Here is a 19,900-nt window from a genome sequence, read left to right on the forward strand (position 1 = left end):
ATTGCCTGTGTTGTATTTGTTTGTGTTTTATTCTTTCTGAAGGGTGTGTGTGTGGCTGTGCGGTGTGTGTATTAACGTTTTCCTCTCTCCTCTGCTGTGCAAACTGAAGGTGAAGGGGGAATGGGTAAGTTCTAGCCCCCCCCCCACCCGCCCAGTGATGTGCCTCCACCAATCACAAGCCAGAAACGCTTTCATCTCACGTCGCCTCCATGTTCATTCATTTTCAGTGGATGAATGTTTGTGGTTTTTGTTTGTTCAAGTTATTGCAGTCAGATCTGTAATGTCGTGCTATTTTTAGTTAGTGTGGAAACCTGTGAGTGTGCTTAACTATCAGCCAAAGACTGGTGACTACAGCACAGAGGCTATTTTAATTCCCACATAAATAAACTAAACAAATAAAATATCCCAGCTTGCAGTTTTCCATTTTTCATGTAAACATATCACATTATTCCGTCCCACTTCCCTGTCACCATTTTAAGAAGGGAAAACAGAGGAAATATACTTTTTAGCTTGTAGCCACATTTCAGTGAGATGTTACTTATTGCAGTGTCGTTTCTGACAGATTGGGGTTGGGACCATGAGGAACAGGGGGGTTACTGTTTAAAATGGAGGTTTCAAATTTATAAAGTGCATTAAAAAAAACTCATACTTGTTTTATTTTTGCCCAATTTGACATTGTCTCCTTGTGCATCTCTGTAAAGCTTCTAGCACTCCTCCTACCTTTAGATTGGTCACTAGGAGCTTGTTTCTACCAACTGCATCCTCACGTGTTTCAGTACAGCAGCAAATTTAATACATTCTGGTAGAGGGAGCCGAATCTGAGATGTAGGACTGTGAGTGAGCAAAGACTGTGCTGGTGTGTCCAAGAAGTCCTCGTTCAGTTAAAAAAAGATTTAGTTTAGCTGCTAAAACCTGCATGGATTCAATTTGTCATCTCTATTTAATACAGGAATACTTTTTTAATGGCTCTGTGGTTTTTTTCTTATATTTATGGCAAATATCCTAAAATTTACAGATGTAGTTAATTGTGGTTTTCAGTTATGGTTTATCTGTTAAAAATCCACCTCAAGGCCACCGTAGCAGTAAACCTGTTCTGTCCGTCTGTATGTTAAAATACATGCCTGCCCATGGTGCACTGCTCTGTTTGAGGATATCCTAATGTCAGAGCTGCACAAGGATGCTTAGGGGCCAAATTTAAATCGGGTGTTGTTTTCGGGCAGAGTCGTGGGACTTTTTGCGCCTCGTGTTGTTTTTTTGCATCATTTGTCCACTAATCAGGATCTGATCAGCTGCTGCTGTTTCCACCGTTGTTATTGTTTGCGCCACTCCCACCATGAACATGACACGTGCATCTCTATCCCTTGCGTGCCATGAGAGCTATCTAATCCTGTCCCTGTGCTCTGATAGGTCGATGAGTCGCAAACAGGTGAGCCCGGTTGGCTGGGGGGTGAGCTCAGAGGGCGGACCGGTTGGTTTCCTGCCAATTATGCAGAGCGTATACCTGACAGTGAAGCGCCAATCACGCTGCGCTCCACAGTCTCAGCCACAACCTCCTCAACCCAGCAGCCGATGACTACGCCCCCTCCCGCCCCTGGACACACCGCTTCCTCCACCACGTCCTCTTCTAACAGCAACTGGGCGGACTTCAGCACAACGTAAGTGCGATTTGTTTGTCCGTTACTGACCCACAGACACGTCAGTCTCATCATATTAATATGCATGCTTGCAATATTTCCAGCTGGCCCTCAAACACAACCAGCCAATCAGACAGCGAGGGCTGGGACGCGTGGCCGACCTCTTCGGCCAGTCAGAATCCATCTCTGAGCGTTCCCTCGGCACAGCTGCGGCAACGCTCTGCCTTCACTCCCGCCACCATGACGACGGGTTCCTCTCCTTCTCCCGTACTGGGACAGGTAACGACAGAAACAATATTTCTCTGGTTTTGCATCTCTTTCTGCTGAGAGTAACGGCTGTGATTCTCTGTGTCTCTCAGGGAGAGAAGGTCGAGGGTCTTCAGGCTCAGGCCTTGTATCCCTGGAGAGCCAAGAAGGAGAACCACCTAAACTTCAACAAAAACGAGGTAGAGATCCCCTGATTACTAATTTCTTTCTCTTTTTGTTGCATTTTAATTGTAATAACTGAACTTTTTATTTGATGCAGATAATAACAGTGTTGGAGCAGCAGGACATGTGGTGGTTGGGTGAACTGCAGACCGGACAAAGAGGCTGGTTCCCCAAAAGTTACGTGAAGCTCATCTCCGCCACCATGACGGCTCCCCCTGGTGTTCCAGCAGCAGCAGCACGCAGCAAAAACACTAAGTACGTCAAAAAGCTTCGAGCTTTTTCCTGACACAAAGCACAGCTTTAAACAAGCTGTTATGTTGTGACCCTGGGCGCTTAAAGTGGGCAAGATACCCAAAGTACAAGGGAGACCTGCTGACTTTGCTCACATAAAAAAAGAAGAATTATTTCATGTATTTAATGTTTTTTTTTTTCTTATCTCTTTGTCTCTCCCAGTGAAACAGGAGCATCGGAAAGCCCGCCCAATGGAAAACGCCCCTCCCCCTCCCCAACAAAGCCTTCAGAGTCGGGTGAAGGTAACGAACGCAAATGTGGACGAGTTTGCTGAAACGTCAGCGAGCTTCTCGTCACTCACTCTGTCTGCATGCTTTCATACAGAATACGTGGCCATGTACACCTACGAGAGCAATGAACAGGGGGACCTGAGTTTCCAGCAAGGGGACATCGTCGTGGTGACGAGGAAAGAAGGCGATTGGTGGACGGGGATGGTCGGAGGAAAGACTGGAGTCTTTCCATCCAACTACGTCAAACCACGGGACTCCACATCAGAGGTGAGAGCTCATTTTGAACAAATTAGGGGAAGAATAGAAGATCTTCAGGTAAATATTTCTAATCACTGTGACTCTGAATCTTTGCCCACAGTCACTGGGAACAGCAGGGAAGACGGGCAGCCTTGGGAAGAAACCAGGTAGGCCTGTAATGTTACCAAAATGCACTTTTCCTGTTTTCCTCAGAATACCAAACTGATTTTCCTTAATTAAAGTGTCAAACTGACCAGTAAATATCTTAATTCACTCTTCGTTGTCCTTGTTGTGCCAGTTAAAGTTAAAGCCATGTGGAAGAGAACTTGTCTGATTTAAACCTTCAAAATAAAACTCACATAGACCAGGTGTCAGAGACTAAAAGAAGAAAAAAATAAAACCCCTCATCATCTTCTTCCTGTTCCTGTTCAGAGATCGCTCAGGTGATCGCCCCCTACAATGCTACAGGAGCAGAGCAGCTGACTTTAGCCCCAGGACAGCTCATCCTCATCAGGAAGAAGAACCCAGGGGGCTGGTGGGAGGGCGAGCTCCAGGTACACAAGACACAACCGTCACTTAATCTCTGCCTGACACAGTGTAATGAGGTAGAGAAGGATAGGTATGATGGGAAACGCTGACATGGATTAAATGAGACACAAATATTCACCAGATAACTCTGAGGATTTTTTTTAATCTGTATCATTTTATTTACAGAACAAAGCTAAAGGAATTACCTGCTGTATTTTGTCATTATGTACATAATTTGTTTTACATATTGGTTTGTGACTGATGGCATCCTTTGATTTTATTGGTCCAGGCTCGAGGGAAAAAGCGCCAGATTGGTTGGTTTCCAGCCAATTATGTGAAGTTGCTGAGTCCCAGCACCAGCAAGACGACGCCCACAGAGCCCACACCTCCTAAACTGGCCCCTGCCAGCACAGGTACATCCACACACAGAAAACACACAGAAAAATCCACACACTTTACCACAACACCTACAGAGGCCCTTCAGTCCATTGTGAAACGTGCTGAAGAAGAAGAGGTGCACCTTTTTTAAAAAGGCTTTGCATTCTCTCTACTGGCCAGCAGGGGGAAACTCCTGTGGCTGTAAAAGGATTCAGCTTGTATACAAGTCTATGGGACCCCAGACCTCAGTTTCCTGAAGCGTTCATGGTATTTGTGCCTTGTTTGAAGTCTAATATACCAGAGTTTTTGTTTTTGACCCCATGTAGAGTAAAATAATTGATATTGTCGGGTAGTTTGTATTTTGGATGCAGCCAATCTTGCAGCTTTTGTGTGCAACCAAATGGACTTAAAGAGACACAGTTCAGCAGATTTGATGCCGTTAATAATTATTGAGTGTCAGAACGTGAAGAATCCAGAGAGACCCGGACACTAATAATCTGTCCCTGTTCCCCGTCTCTGGTCCTGAAGCTCTGTGTCAGGTGATCGGCATGTACGACTACGTGGCGCAGAACGACGACGAGCTGGCCTTCCAGAAGGGTCAGGTGATCACAGTGCTCAACAAAGACGACTGTGATTGGTGGAAAGGAGAGCTCAATGGGAGGGAGGGTCTGTTTCCTAGCAACTACGTCAAACTCACCACAGATACTGACCCAAGCACGCAGTGTGAGTACCACAAACACACACACACACACTTCCTGCGTGGAACATATACAGACGTACTAACCGACTCCCAATGTGAATACAAAGTAGTGTAACACACTAAAACAAACTCTCCCACACACACACTCTCTACACACACACACAGCCCAGAGCCAGGTGTGGAGATGCTGTCCCTCTCTGTCTTTGATTGACCTACCTCCCCGGGCTGATTTGACCTCTCACCTTTCACCTTGACACTCCTTTGGGCCTCTTTGATAACCTCCCAGTCATACACCACCTCTGGGTGGTGTGTGTGTGTGTGTGTGTGTGTGTGTGTGTGTGTGTTCGTATATGCATGCGTGCGTGTGTGTGTATTTGCATGTATTAGTGTGCAAGTGTCCCCTCTTCCCTGCATGTGTCCCTTCAGCATGATCCACCATAGACTTAGAGTTTCTAGAGTGGAGCAGAGAGATGTTGGCAGTAAACGGGAACAGACTGTGTCTGTGTACAGGCAGGGTTCTCAAAGTGAGGCTCGTGGACTAGTGGTGGACCAAAGTTTAGGTCAAGCCACATAGATAAAAAAACGAAACAAAAACCAAGGCAGCATTTTTCCTTAATTTTGATCCTTGGATCGAGCCAACTGAGCAGACTGAACCTGTTGAACTTGAGTAGAGCAGAGCTGATGTAAAGTAACGAAAAGTCACTTTGGTAATGGTAAAAAAACCAAAACAAAACAATATAAAAACCATCAAATAGTCATCAAATTTTAGCCCGCTCTATCCCAGTATTCATAATGGTGCCAGGGATCGATGATGGTCAAAGTGAACCGCGATACGTCAACAATTAAAGTGATTTTTATCTGTTTTCCTTGTTGATCCATTAAGTTTTTATTATTATGAGATTCATAACAGTCTGTTTCACAGTCGTTTCACTTTCATCGTCTACAAACAGCCAACACCTGTATCATATACCTGTGCACATGTGTGTTGCACATATCAAATGACAACAAGAGCAGGAGAAGAATATTTCTTACTGTGGGATTGATTTTTAAAATCTGAGTTTAATGTAAATCTTGTTCCCAGCCACCCACCCCGGGTGTTTCTTTTAGGGGAAAAACACATCTGTGTGTGGGGAGGGTGAGATATTTAAGCTAGAGAAAAAAATCAAACTGGTCTAAGTCAAAAACTTAAAGAGCCTTCACTAATGAAGGTCGGTTAAATCAGGTTTTTTGTGCTTGTTTGGGCCACAACTTATATATTACAGAGGGTGAGAGGCTGCTCTGCCACCTACAGTGAAGCCACATGGGGCAACAGAACGACTGCACTTTTTGGATGAGCTGCATACATCTATATATTAACTAGAAGTTAATAATAACAAGTTTATAAAATCGTGTTTTCCTGAGTGAGTATTTGGATCAGTTACAGCTTCGGACCGTAACACAACCTCAGTACTCAAAATTCAGAATTTCATGTTTAGAAATCCAAAATTAAATTTATTGTGGCTTCAAATGAAAACAGTAAAAACCGTTACCGATTCCTGTGGTCGGTGTTGAAGAGCGAAAATAAAATAATAAAATTTTTTTAAACTCTGATCTCTGTAAATGTGAATTTTATAGAGAGAAAAGGTTCATCAGTTAAGCTACTGGTTACTGTTTACTACACATGTAAGTGTGACAGGTCCACATATAACACAAACTAAGAGTCTGTGTCCAGTTTTTAATAGAAATATGTGAATTTTCTGGTTCTTTCTTCTATTTGAAAATAAATAATAATAATAATAATAATAATAAATACAGTGATGACAGTATTTCTAAATGATTGCAGTAGCGGGGATTATGGCTGATTTTTAAAAGGTTACACAAACCAAACGATCTCCTGCCGACTCGCCTCGCTGCCCGCTGTAGCTCCTCTGTTTCTATGCTGGGTTAGACCACGCCTCCACACTCTCCGCCTTGCTGCACGCTCCACCCACCTAGCGGCCCGACTGGTTGTTGTTGCTGTTGTTCTTGTTGTTGTTTTGTTTAGTTGTTTTTGTTGATGTTTGTTGTTGTCGTCCTCTCTCTAGGATCATATCATTACCCAGAACCCCCCTCTCCTCAAAGCCCTCAAAGAGACCCACTAGGCCACGCCCACTAGGCCACTCAACCAATGGGACAGCAGCAAGAGGTCACATGACCCGGAAATGGCGACTCTCCACCAGTAGAAGCCAGAGAGAGAGAGAGAGAGACAGACAGACAGACAAACAGACTGTAACGTTAAAGCGCCCTCTGCTGGCGAGATCTCTGACTGGACTTGGCCAAACTCTGTTTATCTGAGGCTCTGGCTGCACACAGCACTGTTCAGCAGGAGGGAGATCAGTAGTCAGGACTCCTCTCCTCCTCTTAAAGTCTTCTTCCTCTGCTTCTTCTTCTTCTTCTCTTCCTGTTTTATCCGTTCCGAGATGCTTAGATAAGGAGGGAAGGGAGAAAGGAGGAGACTATTGATCTCCTTTTATCCAAGACTGGACTGATGAACATGTTTTTGACTGGATCACAGTGACTGTAAACACACACACACACACACACACACACACCGTGCTAGCGTGGTAAAGTGGATAGTGGGTCGTTTTGTGGCTTTATGGGAGACTCTCTCATTAGAATCAGTCGCTCAGCTCATCCTCCCTCCTCATTCCTCTTTCTAAATTATTTTTTAACCTCGCTCCCATTGGTTCCAAAGCCTGTCAGTCAGAAACGCTGTCTCCACCTCCCTCACTAACCCCTCCCCCTCCCACAGCTTCACAGAAAGACCCACTATCTGCTGGAGGACAAGTCTCAATGTCAGAGTCTTTAACTCTTCTCTCCTCAACGCCAAAGACGCCTTCCAGCTTCCTGTTTCCTCGTCTCCTTCCTTCCCTTCCCCTGCTCTAAAGGAGACGGGAGAGGAGAGGAAGCAAGGCAGTATTGAGATGCGTCCCAGCAGCAGTTACAGGCCAAGTTTCAATCCTCGCTGCTGCTTCCTTCTGCTAGTTTGCCCTCCTTTCACCTTGTGTAGGGAAGGAGGCATAAAAGGAAGCGAGCAGCTGGAATTAAAAAAAAAAAAAAAAGAAGCCGTGCTGCTTAGCTAACACACACACAGACACACACACACACACACACACGTTTTTATCCGTTGTAGTTTAACATATGAATATGTATTAACTTTAAATGTTTGTTCCGTTGTTTTTGTTTACATGTTTACTGTTTTGTCTGTTGCTACGATGATGATGATGGGATGTCATATATATGAGGAAAATGAGGAAAACTGATATGACACACAGAGGGGCGGGGCTTTTAGCTAAAAAAAAAAAAGGCTTGTATCTTTCAGTCATTCCAGTTAAAAGAGCAGTTTGAAATTCAGCCTCCGCGTTAAAATAATCTCGTAACCTCGTGAGTGAAACTCCAGATTAAACCTCCAAAATCTGGTGTGATCGTTTCGAGTCGCCTCATATTTACAGATATCATCTCATTTTCTCAGTCAGAAAACTACAAATATTCCTCCAACAGTCGTTTAGCTGATGTTTAATGTCACAAATTAGCATTATTTTAAATTTATAGAAACATATTTTTCCCACTGCATTGCACCAAAGTCTGTTAGCTTAATGTCAACCATACTTTATGTGAAAAACAGCTGATTTTAAAGTTTTGCTTCCCGTTTTCCCGACTGCACCATCATTACAAAAATAAATCAGAGTTAAGGAAGGGAAAGTGAAGTGTACGGAGCTCCTGGAGTCTCACAGCGTTTAAATACCTCGTGCTTGTGGGATATTTGAATCTTTTGTGAACACAATATTTATCTTTCACAATGAGTTACTTTGCACTTCAGCTCTTAACTGTTTGAAAGCCTACAAGGAGTAACCTCAGCAAACTGTTTTTATTGAAATATACCAACATCAATAAATGTCATCTGTATGGGAGAATCTTGTGCGCGAAATTTAAACTTTCTCCACACAACTCATTTAATTGTGGTGCAGTTTTTGTGCACGCATTTTATCCTTACTGTATGAACGCATTATTCAAATGTTGTGTGATGAATTCATTGAAATCTTTTCCTTATGAGTTATTTATCGCGTGTGGATCGTTTGCTACAAATTCACTTGTGCGTCTCGAGTGTGCAGCTTCACTCACACAACTCTGATAATCAGGTTTTGGTTTGATCACATTGAAATCACACACGTGAATTTTGTCTCTTCAGTGGCTTCAGGGGCTCCGCAGACTTGCCACATTTTCACCGAGCATTAAAAAGAAAATCGTCTGCTCCGATGCACAGGAGCAGACGAAGCTGCCTTCCTGTGGCTTTATTTCCCACAGCCCGCCGTGTTTTTTCCTGGGCATCACACACGAGCCACGGTTGTTCCGCTAAAACGTCGTTATCTCAATAATTACCTCCTGAAAGCATCATTCTCCTCGTGTCATTTTACCAAGTTAGCATCGTCAGAGGACATTACAGAAACGAACGCAGAGACCTCCGGCCTCGCCCTGCCTTCCCCTCTGTCTGTTGGCATAGCAACAGACTAGTATTAAGAGAATAGGGGTTGCCATATTAGATTTTTATTTCAGTTTGTTGATGACAGTATTGGGATTTTAATGTTTACCCTCAGAAACAAACAATGAAAGAAATGATTGTTAAACTACGCAACTTTTTATACAATGAGCAATACAGTCATTATAATTGTTGTTATTGTTATAATTACCCTGCTTGGATCCCATTGGCTCCTCAGTGTGTCAGTGTTGGAGCTAAAGCTCTCTGATTGGTTCATGAGTCCAGACCATTGATGTTTTAACAAATCTGGTTTCTTTTGGGAGCTTTTTTTCTTTTCTTTTCTGTTTTTTTTTTTTTTATAACAGCTGCTTGTTTTCGGGGTCCGAGGGGAAGTTTGGTAACCGATGGTCGAGACTTCTTTCAGTCAGAGTTTTACATGAGATCAGAGACCCGTCCGGACCAGAGCCGCGCTCCACGTCTGCCCGTTGTCATTCTGTCCTCGTCAGCATTAAGTTTAAATCTTTAGGCAACTTTGCAGCGCTGCGGGTTAGTTTGCGCTGCAGCTCAAAGACGCTGAAGCCTGGCTCTGATCTGGTCCGGCGTGTTCAAAGAGATAAATCTGTGTATGCTCTTTACATAATCTGATGAATGGTAATGGTGATGCTTCGTATAAATATAAATAGTAATCTGATGAATGAGTGAATAAATGAATGAGTGAATTAACAGCCAAGCCAAATGTAACCAGACTGCGCTCTGTGTCGGTGTTAATGAGTGAGTGAAAATAAAGCGCGAATGATCAAACAGATTCATAAAGTATTAAAAAAGGAGAAGAAGAAGGTGATGCTGGTGAATGAAATGTACAGAATGCCTGCACAGAGCTGATAAAGAGAAATAGCCAGGATTTTATTTTGGTGGTGAATCTGACTGCTCCTGATGATTAAACGCTCTGAGACAGACTGCAGCGACTGGCCTTGTTACTCATTCTTTCTCACACACACAAACACACACAGCGAGTAACACCTGTCTTTTAATAATACAAATATTTCATTTCATTCCCTTGGCTTTGTTGTTCCTGTATCTTAAATGTTTCCAACCCCATGATTTACACTCTGGAATAATGCTAATGCTAATTTATCTTCCACTGGGCTTTGGTGGAGCCCATAATTCATCCATTTCACTTTAAGCATTTTCTGCTATTGCTCACTCCAGAACCTCCAAATCCACAATTTTCACCGTGCATTAACCAAAACAACAAAAGCTGAATTTTAACTCCATTTCTTCTGATTGGCTGCCTCGCAAATATGGTTTGAAAAGCAGGTTGGCGGGGCTTCTGTACTCAAACTCCAGCCATGTCCCCAAGATGACCACAATGGGGTATCCCCTCTTTATGACATCACACACATTCACGAGTAGAGCTTAGATCAAGGGGTGTCCAACTCCAGGCCTCAAGGGCCGGTGTCCTGCAGGTTTTAGATGTGCCCTTCATACATCTGATTTAAATGACTAAGTTCTCCAGAGGCTTGGTAATGAGCTAATCATGGCTGACCCAGGGTGAGATCTAAAACCTGCAGGACACCGGCCCATGAGCCCTGGAGTTGGACACCCCTGGCTTAGATTATCAGACCTGATCCTTTAAAGCTGAACATATTTAAAGTTAACAGCGTGCCTGGAAACAATAAATGTAACGGACTCATTGAGCGCTTTTCTACTCAAGCACTCAAAAGTGCCTCGCTTACCCATCCATACAAGCTTTCTGTCTAGCATTCACACATATTCACACTCTGATGGGTCCATCGGAGAGTAACTTGGGGTTCAGTATCTTGCCCCAAGGACACTTTGGCATGCTGACTGGAGCAGCTAGGGATCGATCTGATTAGCAGATGAACTGTTCTGCCTCCCGAACTACACCCACCATCAATTTTAAAGTTTTAGCCAAAAAATCATTAAAAAGTGTAAATTTTAACCATTAAAGTTTGAGATTTTCAAAATAAATCCTCTCTGCTGTCCCTTCATCCTCTGTCTTAAAACCAACAGTTTGAGCTTCTCGTGCCACCAACTCTGCAGCTAATCAGAGTTATAAGGCTGTCTCCTGGCTTCTTGTGTACTTTGTTTGCCCTCTAGTGGCCAACAGTGGCAAAAGCACAAATTTGGACTACATAGTTTAAAAAAACAACAACAACACTGTCGTTTAACATTGTGAAAACTATATCAAAACTCTAAGATTAGAAATGAGTGCTGTCAAATTACCATAATTTGATATAAATGGTCTCAAAAAGCAGCCCATGGTTACACACACTGACTCCCTCAGGTCTGTTACTGCAAATGCCTTTGAGTTGATCTCAGGTATGTATGTGCTGTTGCAGCTCGACAGGTTTTCTATGTTTGCTCCTTCCACATTTGAGGATGTTTGACTGACTGCTGGTGTGTGTGTGTGTGTGTGTCTGTGCGTGTGTGATGCTGCGTTTTCAGGGTGCGCTGACCTGCATCTGCTGGACATGCTGAGCCCCATGGAAAGGAAGAGGCAGGGGTACATCCACGAGCTGATCGTCACCGAGGAGAACTACGTCAACGACCTGCAGCTCGTCACGGAGGTAAACACACGGGGTCTCCTCCATCCTCCATCCTCCTGACTTTATCTGGGTATCAATTTCCAAGCATGTCTCAGTTTGTAAAGTGTATCTGGACATGAGAGGAGCATGGGTGGTAGGATGCACATATCAGAGAGACGTGGCACACAGCTGGAACATTAGGAGGCCTGCACAAGGAGTGATTTTATGTAATACAGCATGTGCTCAGGATATAATTCTCTGGCTTTTCTCAGTAATAACAATGACTTTTATTTCAGGCATATGTGCAATTGTTGACAAACAACAACAAAAAAGTCAATAAAAGTAAATTAACAACAATAAATCCTGAATTAAATGGAGGAGAACACACTGAAGCTGTAGGCTTGTTACAAATTTAATCAAAAGCTTTATTTGAACACCTCTAAAAACAAATTTAAAGTGACAGAAAGGCAAATGCAGAACACTCAGACTGTGGGTTTAAAGAGAGATAAAATACTAAAAAGGTTTTTAGCTTTAACATCCAGCAGTAACAACAACTCGCTGCGATTTCTCCAGAAAGTCTAGTTTTATTTTATTGTTTTGGCTTTTTATCTTTCATCGATCACTCGTTTTTTGCCCATGAGCCAAATACAAACTCTTTTAACAGGAAGTAGACAGGACCAGTAATAAAAATAAAAAAAAGAATCGTCCTGATTGTCCGAGCCAAAGCTGAAGACATAAACCCAAATTAAAGGCATGGGTTTAAAAAAAAAACTCCTTTGAGTTTTAACACAATTTTTTCCTTATTTAATGAGAAAGATCATTTATAAAACAGATCATAAAAAGTTTATCTGAGTTATTCTGTGCACATTACAGTTTCTCTGTTCAGTGAGTTTCATCACTCACTGAACATTTTATTTCTGAGATTTTTTGTCTTTAATATTTTATTTGATCTGAATATTCGAGGACGAGTACCAGCAGGAAATGATTGATTCCCTTGGTAAAATCACACAATCGTGTGCGTGTGTGTGTGTGTGTGCGTGTGTGTGTGTGTGTGTGCAGATTTTCCACAAACCTCTGCTGGAGTGCGAGCTGCTGACAGAGAAGGAGGTCGCCATGATCTTCGTGAACTGGAAGGAGCTCATCATGTGCAACATCAAACTGCTGAAGTAAACACACCAAGCTGTGAAACAGACACACACACACACACACACTGCGCATGCACTTACTCGACACAGGGACATTTGCATCTGGTGCACATTTGACTTGCAAAGCTCACCTTGTTCTATTTCCTCCTGTCAGACAGTCGCTGCAGTGTGTTTGTATCTGTGACGGTGAAACTTTTCCTCTGCAGGGCTCTGAGAGTGAGGAAGAAGATGTCGGGCGATCGGATGCCTGTGAAGATGATTGGTGACATCCTGACCAACCAGCTTCCTCACATGCAGCCGTACATCAGGTGCCGTCTGCCATCTCTCAGTCCTGAGTCGGCCTGCAGGGGGATCATCCCCTCAGTTTCGTGTCTTTTATGACTCTTTACGTGTTCTCGTGTTCAGGTTTTGTTCGTGTCAGCTGAACGGAGCCACGCTCATCCAACAGAAAACCGACGACAACCCCGAGATCAAAGACTTCCTCAAGGTACAGCGCTGTAGAGTGAACTGTGGGCAAGGTTTTAGCCCCTCGTCCCAAAGGAAAATCACCTGGATGGTTTTTATAGTGGGGTTTTATTTACTCATGCACGGTCCTGTCATGGTCCACACAGACCTTCCCTCAGTTTGGAACCTTACTAAGAAAACTGGCAACTCAAACATACCTTTGGTCTTCCTGTTTTCTTTTTTCGTCCGATTGTTGTGCGGGTAATTTTAATGGACACTATAAATGTGGGAAAGTGAAGGTGTGGATGAATAATTGCAGAATAAAGATCTGATTTTCTCCAACTCCCGCACTCTGTGTGTGTTAGAGGTTAGCCATGGATCCCCGGTGTAAGGGAATGCCTCTGTCCAGCTTCCTGCTCAAACCTATGCAGAGAGTCACGCGCTACCCTCTCATTATCAAAAACGTACGCACAGTATCCACACACACATCACACTCCCTCATATTCAGTCTGTTTTCTCAGTGTTTTTCTTTCTAGTTGATCTTTTTTTTGTTTTTAGATTTTAGAAAATACTCCAGAGTCTCATCCAGATCACAGCCACCTGAAAGCAGCTCTGGAGAAAGCAGAGGAGCTGTGCTCGCAGGTGAGAACCCAACACGGGACGATGTCCACACTGCAGTGAAAACCTCAAATGTGTTAGTCTAGAAATAAAGCTTCACACCTGTGTTATAGTTCAGTAGGTAACATAAAGCAGATGCCTGCATGCATATCCACGAGTATCATCCTGACATCCATTGGTGAAATCCCACAGATTAGAATAATTGATCCAAAGGTTCATTTCATGAAACATCGACCAGAAACTCTCAGACTGCAAAATCTTATATTCCTACTTTAACTACTATCAGAGTTTCAGGCTGTCAAGGTGCACGGGGGCAGGTTGAAATTGTTTGGGTTTTCTTTTTTTTCAGCCTTTATAACTTCGTAAGTGCAGAAGATGCACGCATTAAATGAAAATGTTTCATGTTTGGCTTCATGCAGGGCTTAAACCCGTCTCTCCGGGTTTGAAACCATTTTTTTATAGCTTTGCTGAAGTCAAAGACTGGATGGAAAAAGAAACAGATCCTAGAGAGGTCCAGAGGTTTTCCCAACAAGGCCAAAAATAACTTCTTACCCTGGTTTCAAATGTTGTTTATTCCTGAATTATCATTAAGTATGGTGTGAGAGGAAAGCCATTAATACTCCGGTGAGGTTTAGAACGGCTCAGACTCAGATTGTCTTCCTCCGGCTCAGGTAAACTTTGGCTCTGATCCTGGAGCTGGATGGGACTTCACTCGATGTGTTTTTGTGGGTTTTTCAGGTGAACGAGGGCGTCAGGGAGAAGGAGAACTCGGATCGCTTGGAGTGGATTCAGGCTCACGTTCAGTGTGAGGGCCTGTCAGAGGTACATCTTATCCTCCTGATGCCCTCTGAAAACAAGGCAACGTAAATTTATTTGTATTAGATCAGCAGGCGACAGTTTGATAAACTCCTGTTTAACTTTTATATTCATAAAATGTTTTCCATTAACTCTGAAATCATAGCTCAGTCCTCTGAAGGATGATAAACATCCTGCATCTTTCCAAGCCCGTCAGAAGGCCCACAGTTTAAGTGTTGAATCTTTACTTGAAAGTGGGTTAATTAGGAAATAATAGCAGTAATATCTGCCTGTGTATCCCTCAGCAACTGGTGTTTAACTCAGTCACCAACTGTCTGGGTCCCAGGAAGTTCCTCCACAGCGGGAAGCTGTTCAAAGCCAAAAGCAGCAAAGAGCTCTACGGCTTCCTGTTCAACGACTTCCTGCTGCTCACACAGGTGAGTCCTGCACCTCTGTACAGTTTACATGTTTAGTTTCTTGCCTTAAATCCATCTTTTATGTTGTACATGTCTGAATGTGGCTGGGCTGGTACTGACGTAGCAAAAATGACCCTCACAGGTGACCAAACCTCTGGGCTCGTCAGGCTCGGACAAAGTCTTCTCTGCAAAGACACACCTGCAGTACCGCATGTACAAGACGGTAAGACTACACAATCTCTTTCTCCAGAGAGACTCACTGTTAAACCTGCCCTGGGTTATGTAGTGTGAGCTGGATAAACATGTCCTAACTAAGGTTTGTGTTCACTCTCAGCCAATCTTCCTAAATGAGGTGTTGGTGAAGCTGCCGACAGACCCGTCGGGAGACGAGCCTCTGTTCCACATCTCCCACATAGACCGAGTTTACACGCTGCGAGCCGAGAGCATCAACGAAAGGTGAGACGCTTCACGGTCCAGACTGAGTGAAAAGGAAATGCCTGCAGTCAAACTCTCAAACCTGAAAGTCACTCTTAATCTAGGATTAGTGGATTCACTTTAAGTTTAGGTCTGTGAGTAATAACATGACTGCCTCACAAGTTAGCAGTGTCTTCAGCTGTGTGTATCATTGCTAGTCTCTAAATGTGTGTGTGTGTGTTTATTCAGGACGGCGTGGGTTCAGAAAATCAAGGCAGCTTCAGAGCTCTTCATAGAGACGGAGAAGAAGAAGCGGGAGAAAGCGTATCTAGGTAGTTGTCCCACTGAAATAAACATCCTCAGATTGACGATGATCAGAAATGTCCTCTGACTCCTCCATGTCTCTGTGCCTCAGTACGTTCCCAGAGGGCTACAGGTATCGGGAGACTGATGGTCAACATTGTGGAGGGAATTGAGCTCAAACCCTGTCGCTCCCACGGTACCTATGAACTCCTTTTAACTAAATTTGGAAAAGGAAAAACGTTAATTTTCAGTTATTGGTTATACATAAGTTCTGTTCTTCCAGGAAAAAGTAACCCGTACTGCGAGGTGACCATGGGCTCCCAGTGCCATATCACAAAAACATTACAGGTAAAACATTACAGGTCTACAGGCAGGCGTTCATTAATATTCCATATTTCAGATTCATTGACTGTAATGTCAAGCCAATATTTTCTGCCGATTTTTCACAATAAAACGTATTAATTCATAACGATTGACAGTCACAGCTACAGTACACCACTGCAGTGCTGGTTCACTGCTGCAGGGACACAAATATGTCTGCTATAATTTATATTTCACACCATCGTTTTGCCGTTTTCTCTCTTTTTCAGGACACTTTGAATCCAAAGTGGAATTCCAACTGTCAGTTTTTTATTAAGGACCTGGAACAGGACGTCCTTTGTATCACTGTGTTTGAACGAGACCAGTTCTCGCCTGATGGTCAGTGATAGTCGCACGCTGATTTAAATCCCTTCATTTCACGTTCCCTGTCCTTTTCAGGAAGTATGAGTGGTTTTGTTTTCTGTCTGTTTATCATCCTCTTTGCCTCCAGACTTCTTGGGCAGGACAGAAATCCGGTTAGCGGAAATAAAGAAGGACCAGGGCTCTAAAGGACCAATCACAAAGAGGCTGCTGCTCCACGAGGTTCCTACGGGAGAGATCGTCGTTAGGCTCGACCTTCAGCTGTTTGAAGAACCGTGAAACCTGGACGGGGCCACGGCGGACTGGACTGGCCCTAAAAGGACCTGTAGGAGATGATGGTTTGGACTGGACAGCTTAGATGGATTAGACTGGACTGGACAACTGGACTGGTCTCAAATCTTTATTTCTCCGCGTGTACATCTGAGCTTTTTATACCCAGAGAGAAAGGATCAGTTAGCTAAGGGTAAAATGATGCCATTACTAAACATCTTCAAGTTTAAAACAAAAAGGAATAACTTCATGAATTACCAGCTGGAGAAAGGACCTTCACATACACACAAAAGCCAAAGTGGCTGAAAATGTGTGTAACTCCATTTCAGCTCCTAAACATTAAAGATAAGCAGCAGTTAGGGTCACCATGGCAATCCTGAGCACGCCTCTTGAAAAACACATCACCGCCTCCAGTCTGTGCCTCCTATCGACCTGCTTACACACCGTGGGTGCGGCAAGAAGACTCTCCACAGCGTTTCTGTTTCTGTCAGAACATCTTGATCAGATTTCCATTCGATTCTGTGTAGCAGGCGGCGCTCCTGTGAGTCTGAGGCCTCCATAGTCAAAAGATAGAGCAGACACATGATCCCATGTTCTGCTTATAGTCTGGATCAGCTCTAGTGGGCTTGGTGTTAGATTACAGAGAGGGTTTTTAGAAGAACTTCCCCCCTCAGTCGAGATGAACATTATGACTGAGATTGCATTAATATATGTGAATAATACAAATATTAATGCATTTTTAGCCACTAATAATAATATACAGTATGCTGGGATTTTTGCTTTGCAGCAATCACACCAAATATGTGACACACTGATATAAAAACAGAGATGAAGTGGACTAGGATCATAAAAAGTTGGTATGAGATTCTTATCATTTCTGGTTTATTAATTTCAGTGGAGAGGGTAAATAAAGAGCTCAACATCCAAATACATATTGTTTTTCTGAGATTTATAGATTTTATTCATCTAAATCTAAATTTGTGTGGATTTTTTAAATGTCACATACACGTTCACGTCTTAAATCTGGTGTGCTGGTGCTTCCGTGGTTAGAGATTGGACCGTTTCAGCAGGTCTGTCCTGTGATCTGACATTTAAAGAAGCAGCTCAACGGGTTTTCTAGTCTGCAAATGGTTCTCGGTCATGTTGGTACCACTGAGAAGTGAAAATCCGAGACCTGGTCCAGTCCAGTCCAGTCTGCTTGTGCCCCTCCCTCCTTCAGGACCGGTCCACGTCAGTATTTAGTCGAGTCTTGGAGAAGATCAGTCAGGTCTTTACTGTCTCCTCTCCCTCTGCTTCATCCAGACAGTCTCACAAACACTCCAGCGACAATCCCAGCCCTCCTTCTTTGTCCAACCGAACCCAGACCTTTATGTGAGAGAGTGTGTTTGTGTGTCTGTGAGAGTGTGTGCGTGTGTGTGAGGCAGACGGCCGATGCGAATGACGGTACGAGTGTAAAGATGGACAGGCTAACTAAAAGCACGGTTCAGTCTCCATGCATTTTTTACACAGAGTCTCTCAGAGTCTAATGATCAACTCTTTGAGCTTCGGCTCATGTGAGGGGACATTTTTTTATAATTTCGCTCAGTTTGGACGCTCACTGAACGCTCGCCACGTTATCTCAGAAAGTGCTAAATATGTACAGGTTAAATGAGAAATCCTAACGATGCAAAATAAGCTGAAGATATAGAGACCCTGATATATGACTGGTGTAAATACATTACAGACAAGATGTCCCCTTCACATGCGTCTGTGGTAATAATGCTGATAATAAGACAGGGAACAGGCGTGAAAGCTGATTTAAACTGAGGTACTGTAAAGAAGAATGTCTTAACTGTTCAGGGTGTTTTTGTTTTGTTTTTATGTATATGTGGGGGGGTCGCAGATTTAGACGATTTCTGTCACACATCTGAACTCTGATGCTGCTGTGTTGAGCTGTCACAGTGGCCGTCACTATGCAGGGAGGGTAAACCCTGAGGGATTTCGAGGGCCCGCCGCTGGACTGGGGCCCTCGAGCAGGCTCCGTAGGGCACAGATGTATTTTATAGGAATAGCATTTTGACCATTTTCACAGTTTAACCCTATGAAAAGCTCAGAGTAGAAACAACGGTACTGTGCGTCGGCACTCCCAGCACTTTGAAAAGCAGATTTTGGAGCAGAGCAGGACACGAATCTCCTGAATTTCACCCAGCAGCTGTTTTGGGTAATCAGAGCAGGAAGTCTAATAAAAAGAGGCACTCAAAGGATGTGTTTTTATTAAAGTCTTATCATTTTAAAGACATTTTAATGAAGATAAGCAAACTGTACTTGAGCCCAAAGGTGGATCCCAGCAAATAAAAGAAAGTCAGGAGTGATTTTCAGATGCAGTCGTTGGATTTTCTTCTTAAATGAAGAGAATGTAAGAAGAAAAGCGTGATCTGCACTGACTGCTACCATTTTTGTTCAGCATAAGAACTTTATATTTAAAGTAATGGCAATAACTGTGAAGCTGTAATTTGTGGACTGAACTTATTGTCCAAACTATATCTTCTTTCAAAAACTGTCCCAATGTTTCAATTTCAAGCACGCTTTGAAAATGAATACTTCTCTGATCTTCCTCCTAAAGTTTCCTCGAGCTGATTATTCAAAACGGCGGCTGCGTTCGCCGACAAGGCCGGAAACATCGCCTAGCTAGGTTGCTTAGTAAGATTGTAGATAAGTTAGTTAGCGAGCCACTCGGCCGGTTAGTAAATCTAGTTAGGTGTTTTAATTTAGTGCCAAGTTACAGTAATGTTCTAAATTACCACGAAGACAACAGTTACCTTAGTGACCAGCCACTGTCCAATCAGAAGTCGGCGAGGCTCGGCCAGCTTCAGCAGCTTGACTATGGAGGAAGGTGTGAATGAATGTTTGTGTTTCCCCAGACTGAAGCTGATGATGATGAAGAATGATGATGAAGCTGTCTTACACCCCTCTGTACTGTCCTGCTCAGTACCCCCCTCGCCTCCTCCTCTCCTCACTGTACTGAAACTAACCCAATCCAGTTTGAACCTTACTGTCTACCTTCCAGGTTGTGTATAATACTGCTGTTATCTGAGAGTTAATATATGAGCGATAAAGGCAGCCTGCTGTTAATTATCACTGTAGAAGATGATGTACGTTGTTGTCTTTCGGTGTTCAGAATAAACTTCAGTTGGACCAAGAACTGCACTGCCTGTGCTGCTGTTTTCATTATGGATTTAACTACTTGTATGATCCAATCATAGACTGTAACTAAAAGATGTATGTACAGGACTGTGCAAAATTCTTGAGCCACCATTAATTTGTTCAATGTTTTGCTAGGAAAATGGGGCACGGATGCAGTCAT

At 43.3% G+C, this 19,900-nt stretch overlaps 1 protein-coding gene across 5 annotated transcripts in view; it reads left to right on the forward strand.

The window, feature by feature from the left end:
- Positions 1-19,738, forward strand: part of itsn1 (intersectin 1 (SH3 domain protein)) — a 51,209-nt gene extending 31,471 nt beyond the window's left edge. For 3 of the 5 annotated variants that reach the window (XM_084948934.1, XM_084948931.1, XM_084948933.1), the window contains 26 exons: positions 110-124; positions 1,408-1,655; positions 1,739-1,913; positions 1,994-2,080; positions 2,161-2,318; positions 2,517-2,596; positions 2,679-2,851; positions 2,943-2,988; positions 3,254-3,375; positions 3,639-3,762; positions 4,256-4,450; positions 11,392-11,513; positions 12,531-12,637; positions 12,823-12,924; positions 13,022-13,103; positions 13,426-13,524; positions 13,619-13,702; positions 14,417-14,500; positions 14,779-14,910; positions 15,032-15,112; positions 15,224-15,345; positions 15,553-15,635; positions 15,719-15,802; positions 15,890-15,954; positions 16,197-16,305; positions 16,418-19,738. In XM_084948934.1, the coding sequence (XP_084805060.1) occupies positions 110-124; positions 1,408-1,655; positions 1,739-1,913; positions 1,994-2,080; positions 2,161-2,318; positions 2,517-2,596; positions 2,679-2,851; positions 2,943-2,988; positions 3,254-3,375; positions 3,639-3,762; positions 4,256-4,450; positions 11,392-11,513; positions 12,531-12,637; positions 12,823-12,924; positions 13,022-13,103; positions 13,426-13,524; positions 13,619-13,702; positions 14,417-14,500; positions 14,779-14,910; positions 15,032-15,112; positions 15,224-15,345; positions 15,553-15,635; positions 15,719-15,802; positions 15,890-15,954; positions 16,197-16,305; positions 16,418-16,566 (2,928 nt within the window). In that variant the 3' untranslated portion in view covers positions 16,567-19,738. The remainder of the gene's footprint in view (positions 1-109; positions 125-1,407; positions 1,656-1,738; positions 1,914-1,993; positions 2,081-2,160; positions 2,319-2,516; positions 2,597-2,678; positions 2,852-2,942; positions 2,989-3,253; positions 3,376-3,638; positions 3,763-4,255; positions 4,451-11,391; positions 11,514-12,530; positions 12,638-12,822; positions 12,925-13,021; positions 13,104-13,425; positions 13,525-13,618; positions 13,703-14,416; positions 14,501-14,778; positions 14,911-15,031; positions 15,113-15,223; positions 15,346-15,552; positions 15,636-15,718; positions 15,803-15,889; positions 15,955-16,196; positions 16,306-16,417) is intronic. The other 2 variants (XM_084948932.1, XM_084948935.1) reach the window with 1 other exon arrangement.
- The last annotated feature ends 162 nt before the right edge of the window (positions 19,739-19,900 follow it).

Source organism: Perissodus microlepis, chromosome 13 (assembly GCF_051167445.1).
Source record: "Perissodus microlepis isolate ML-2025 ecotype Zambia chromosome 13, ASM5116744v1, whole genome shotgun sequence".
NCBI classification, from domain to species: domain Eukaryota; kingdom Metazoa; phylum Chordata; class Actinopteri; order Cichliformes; family Cichlidae; genus Perissodus; species Perissodus microlepis.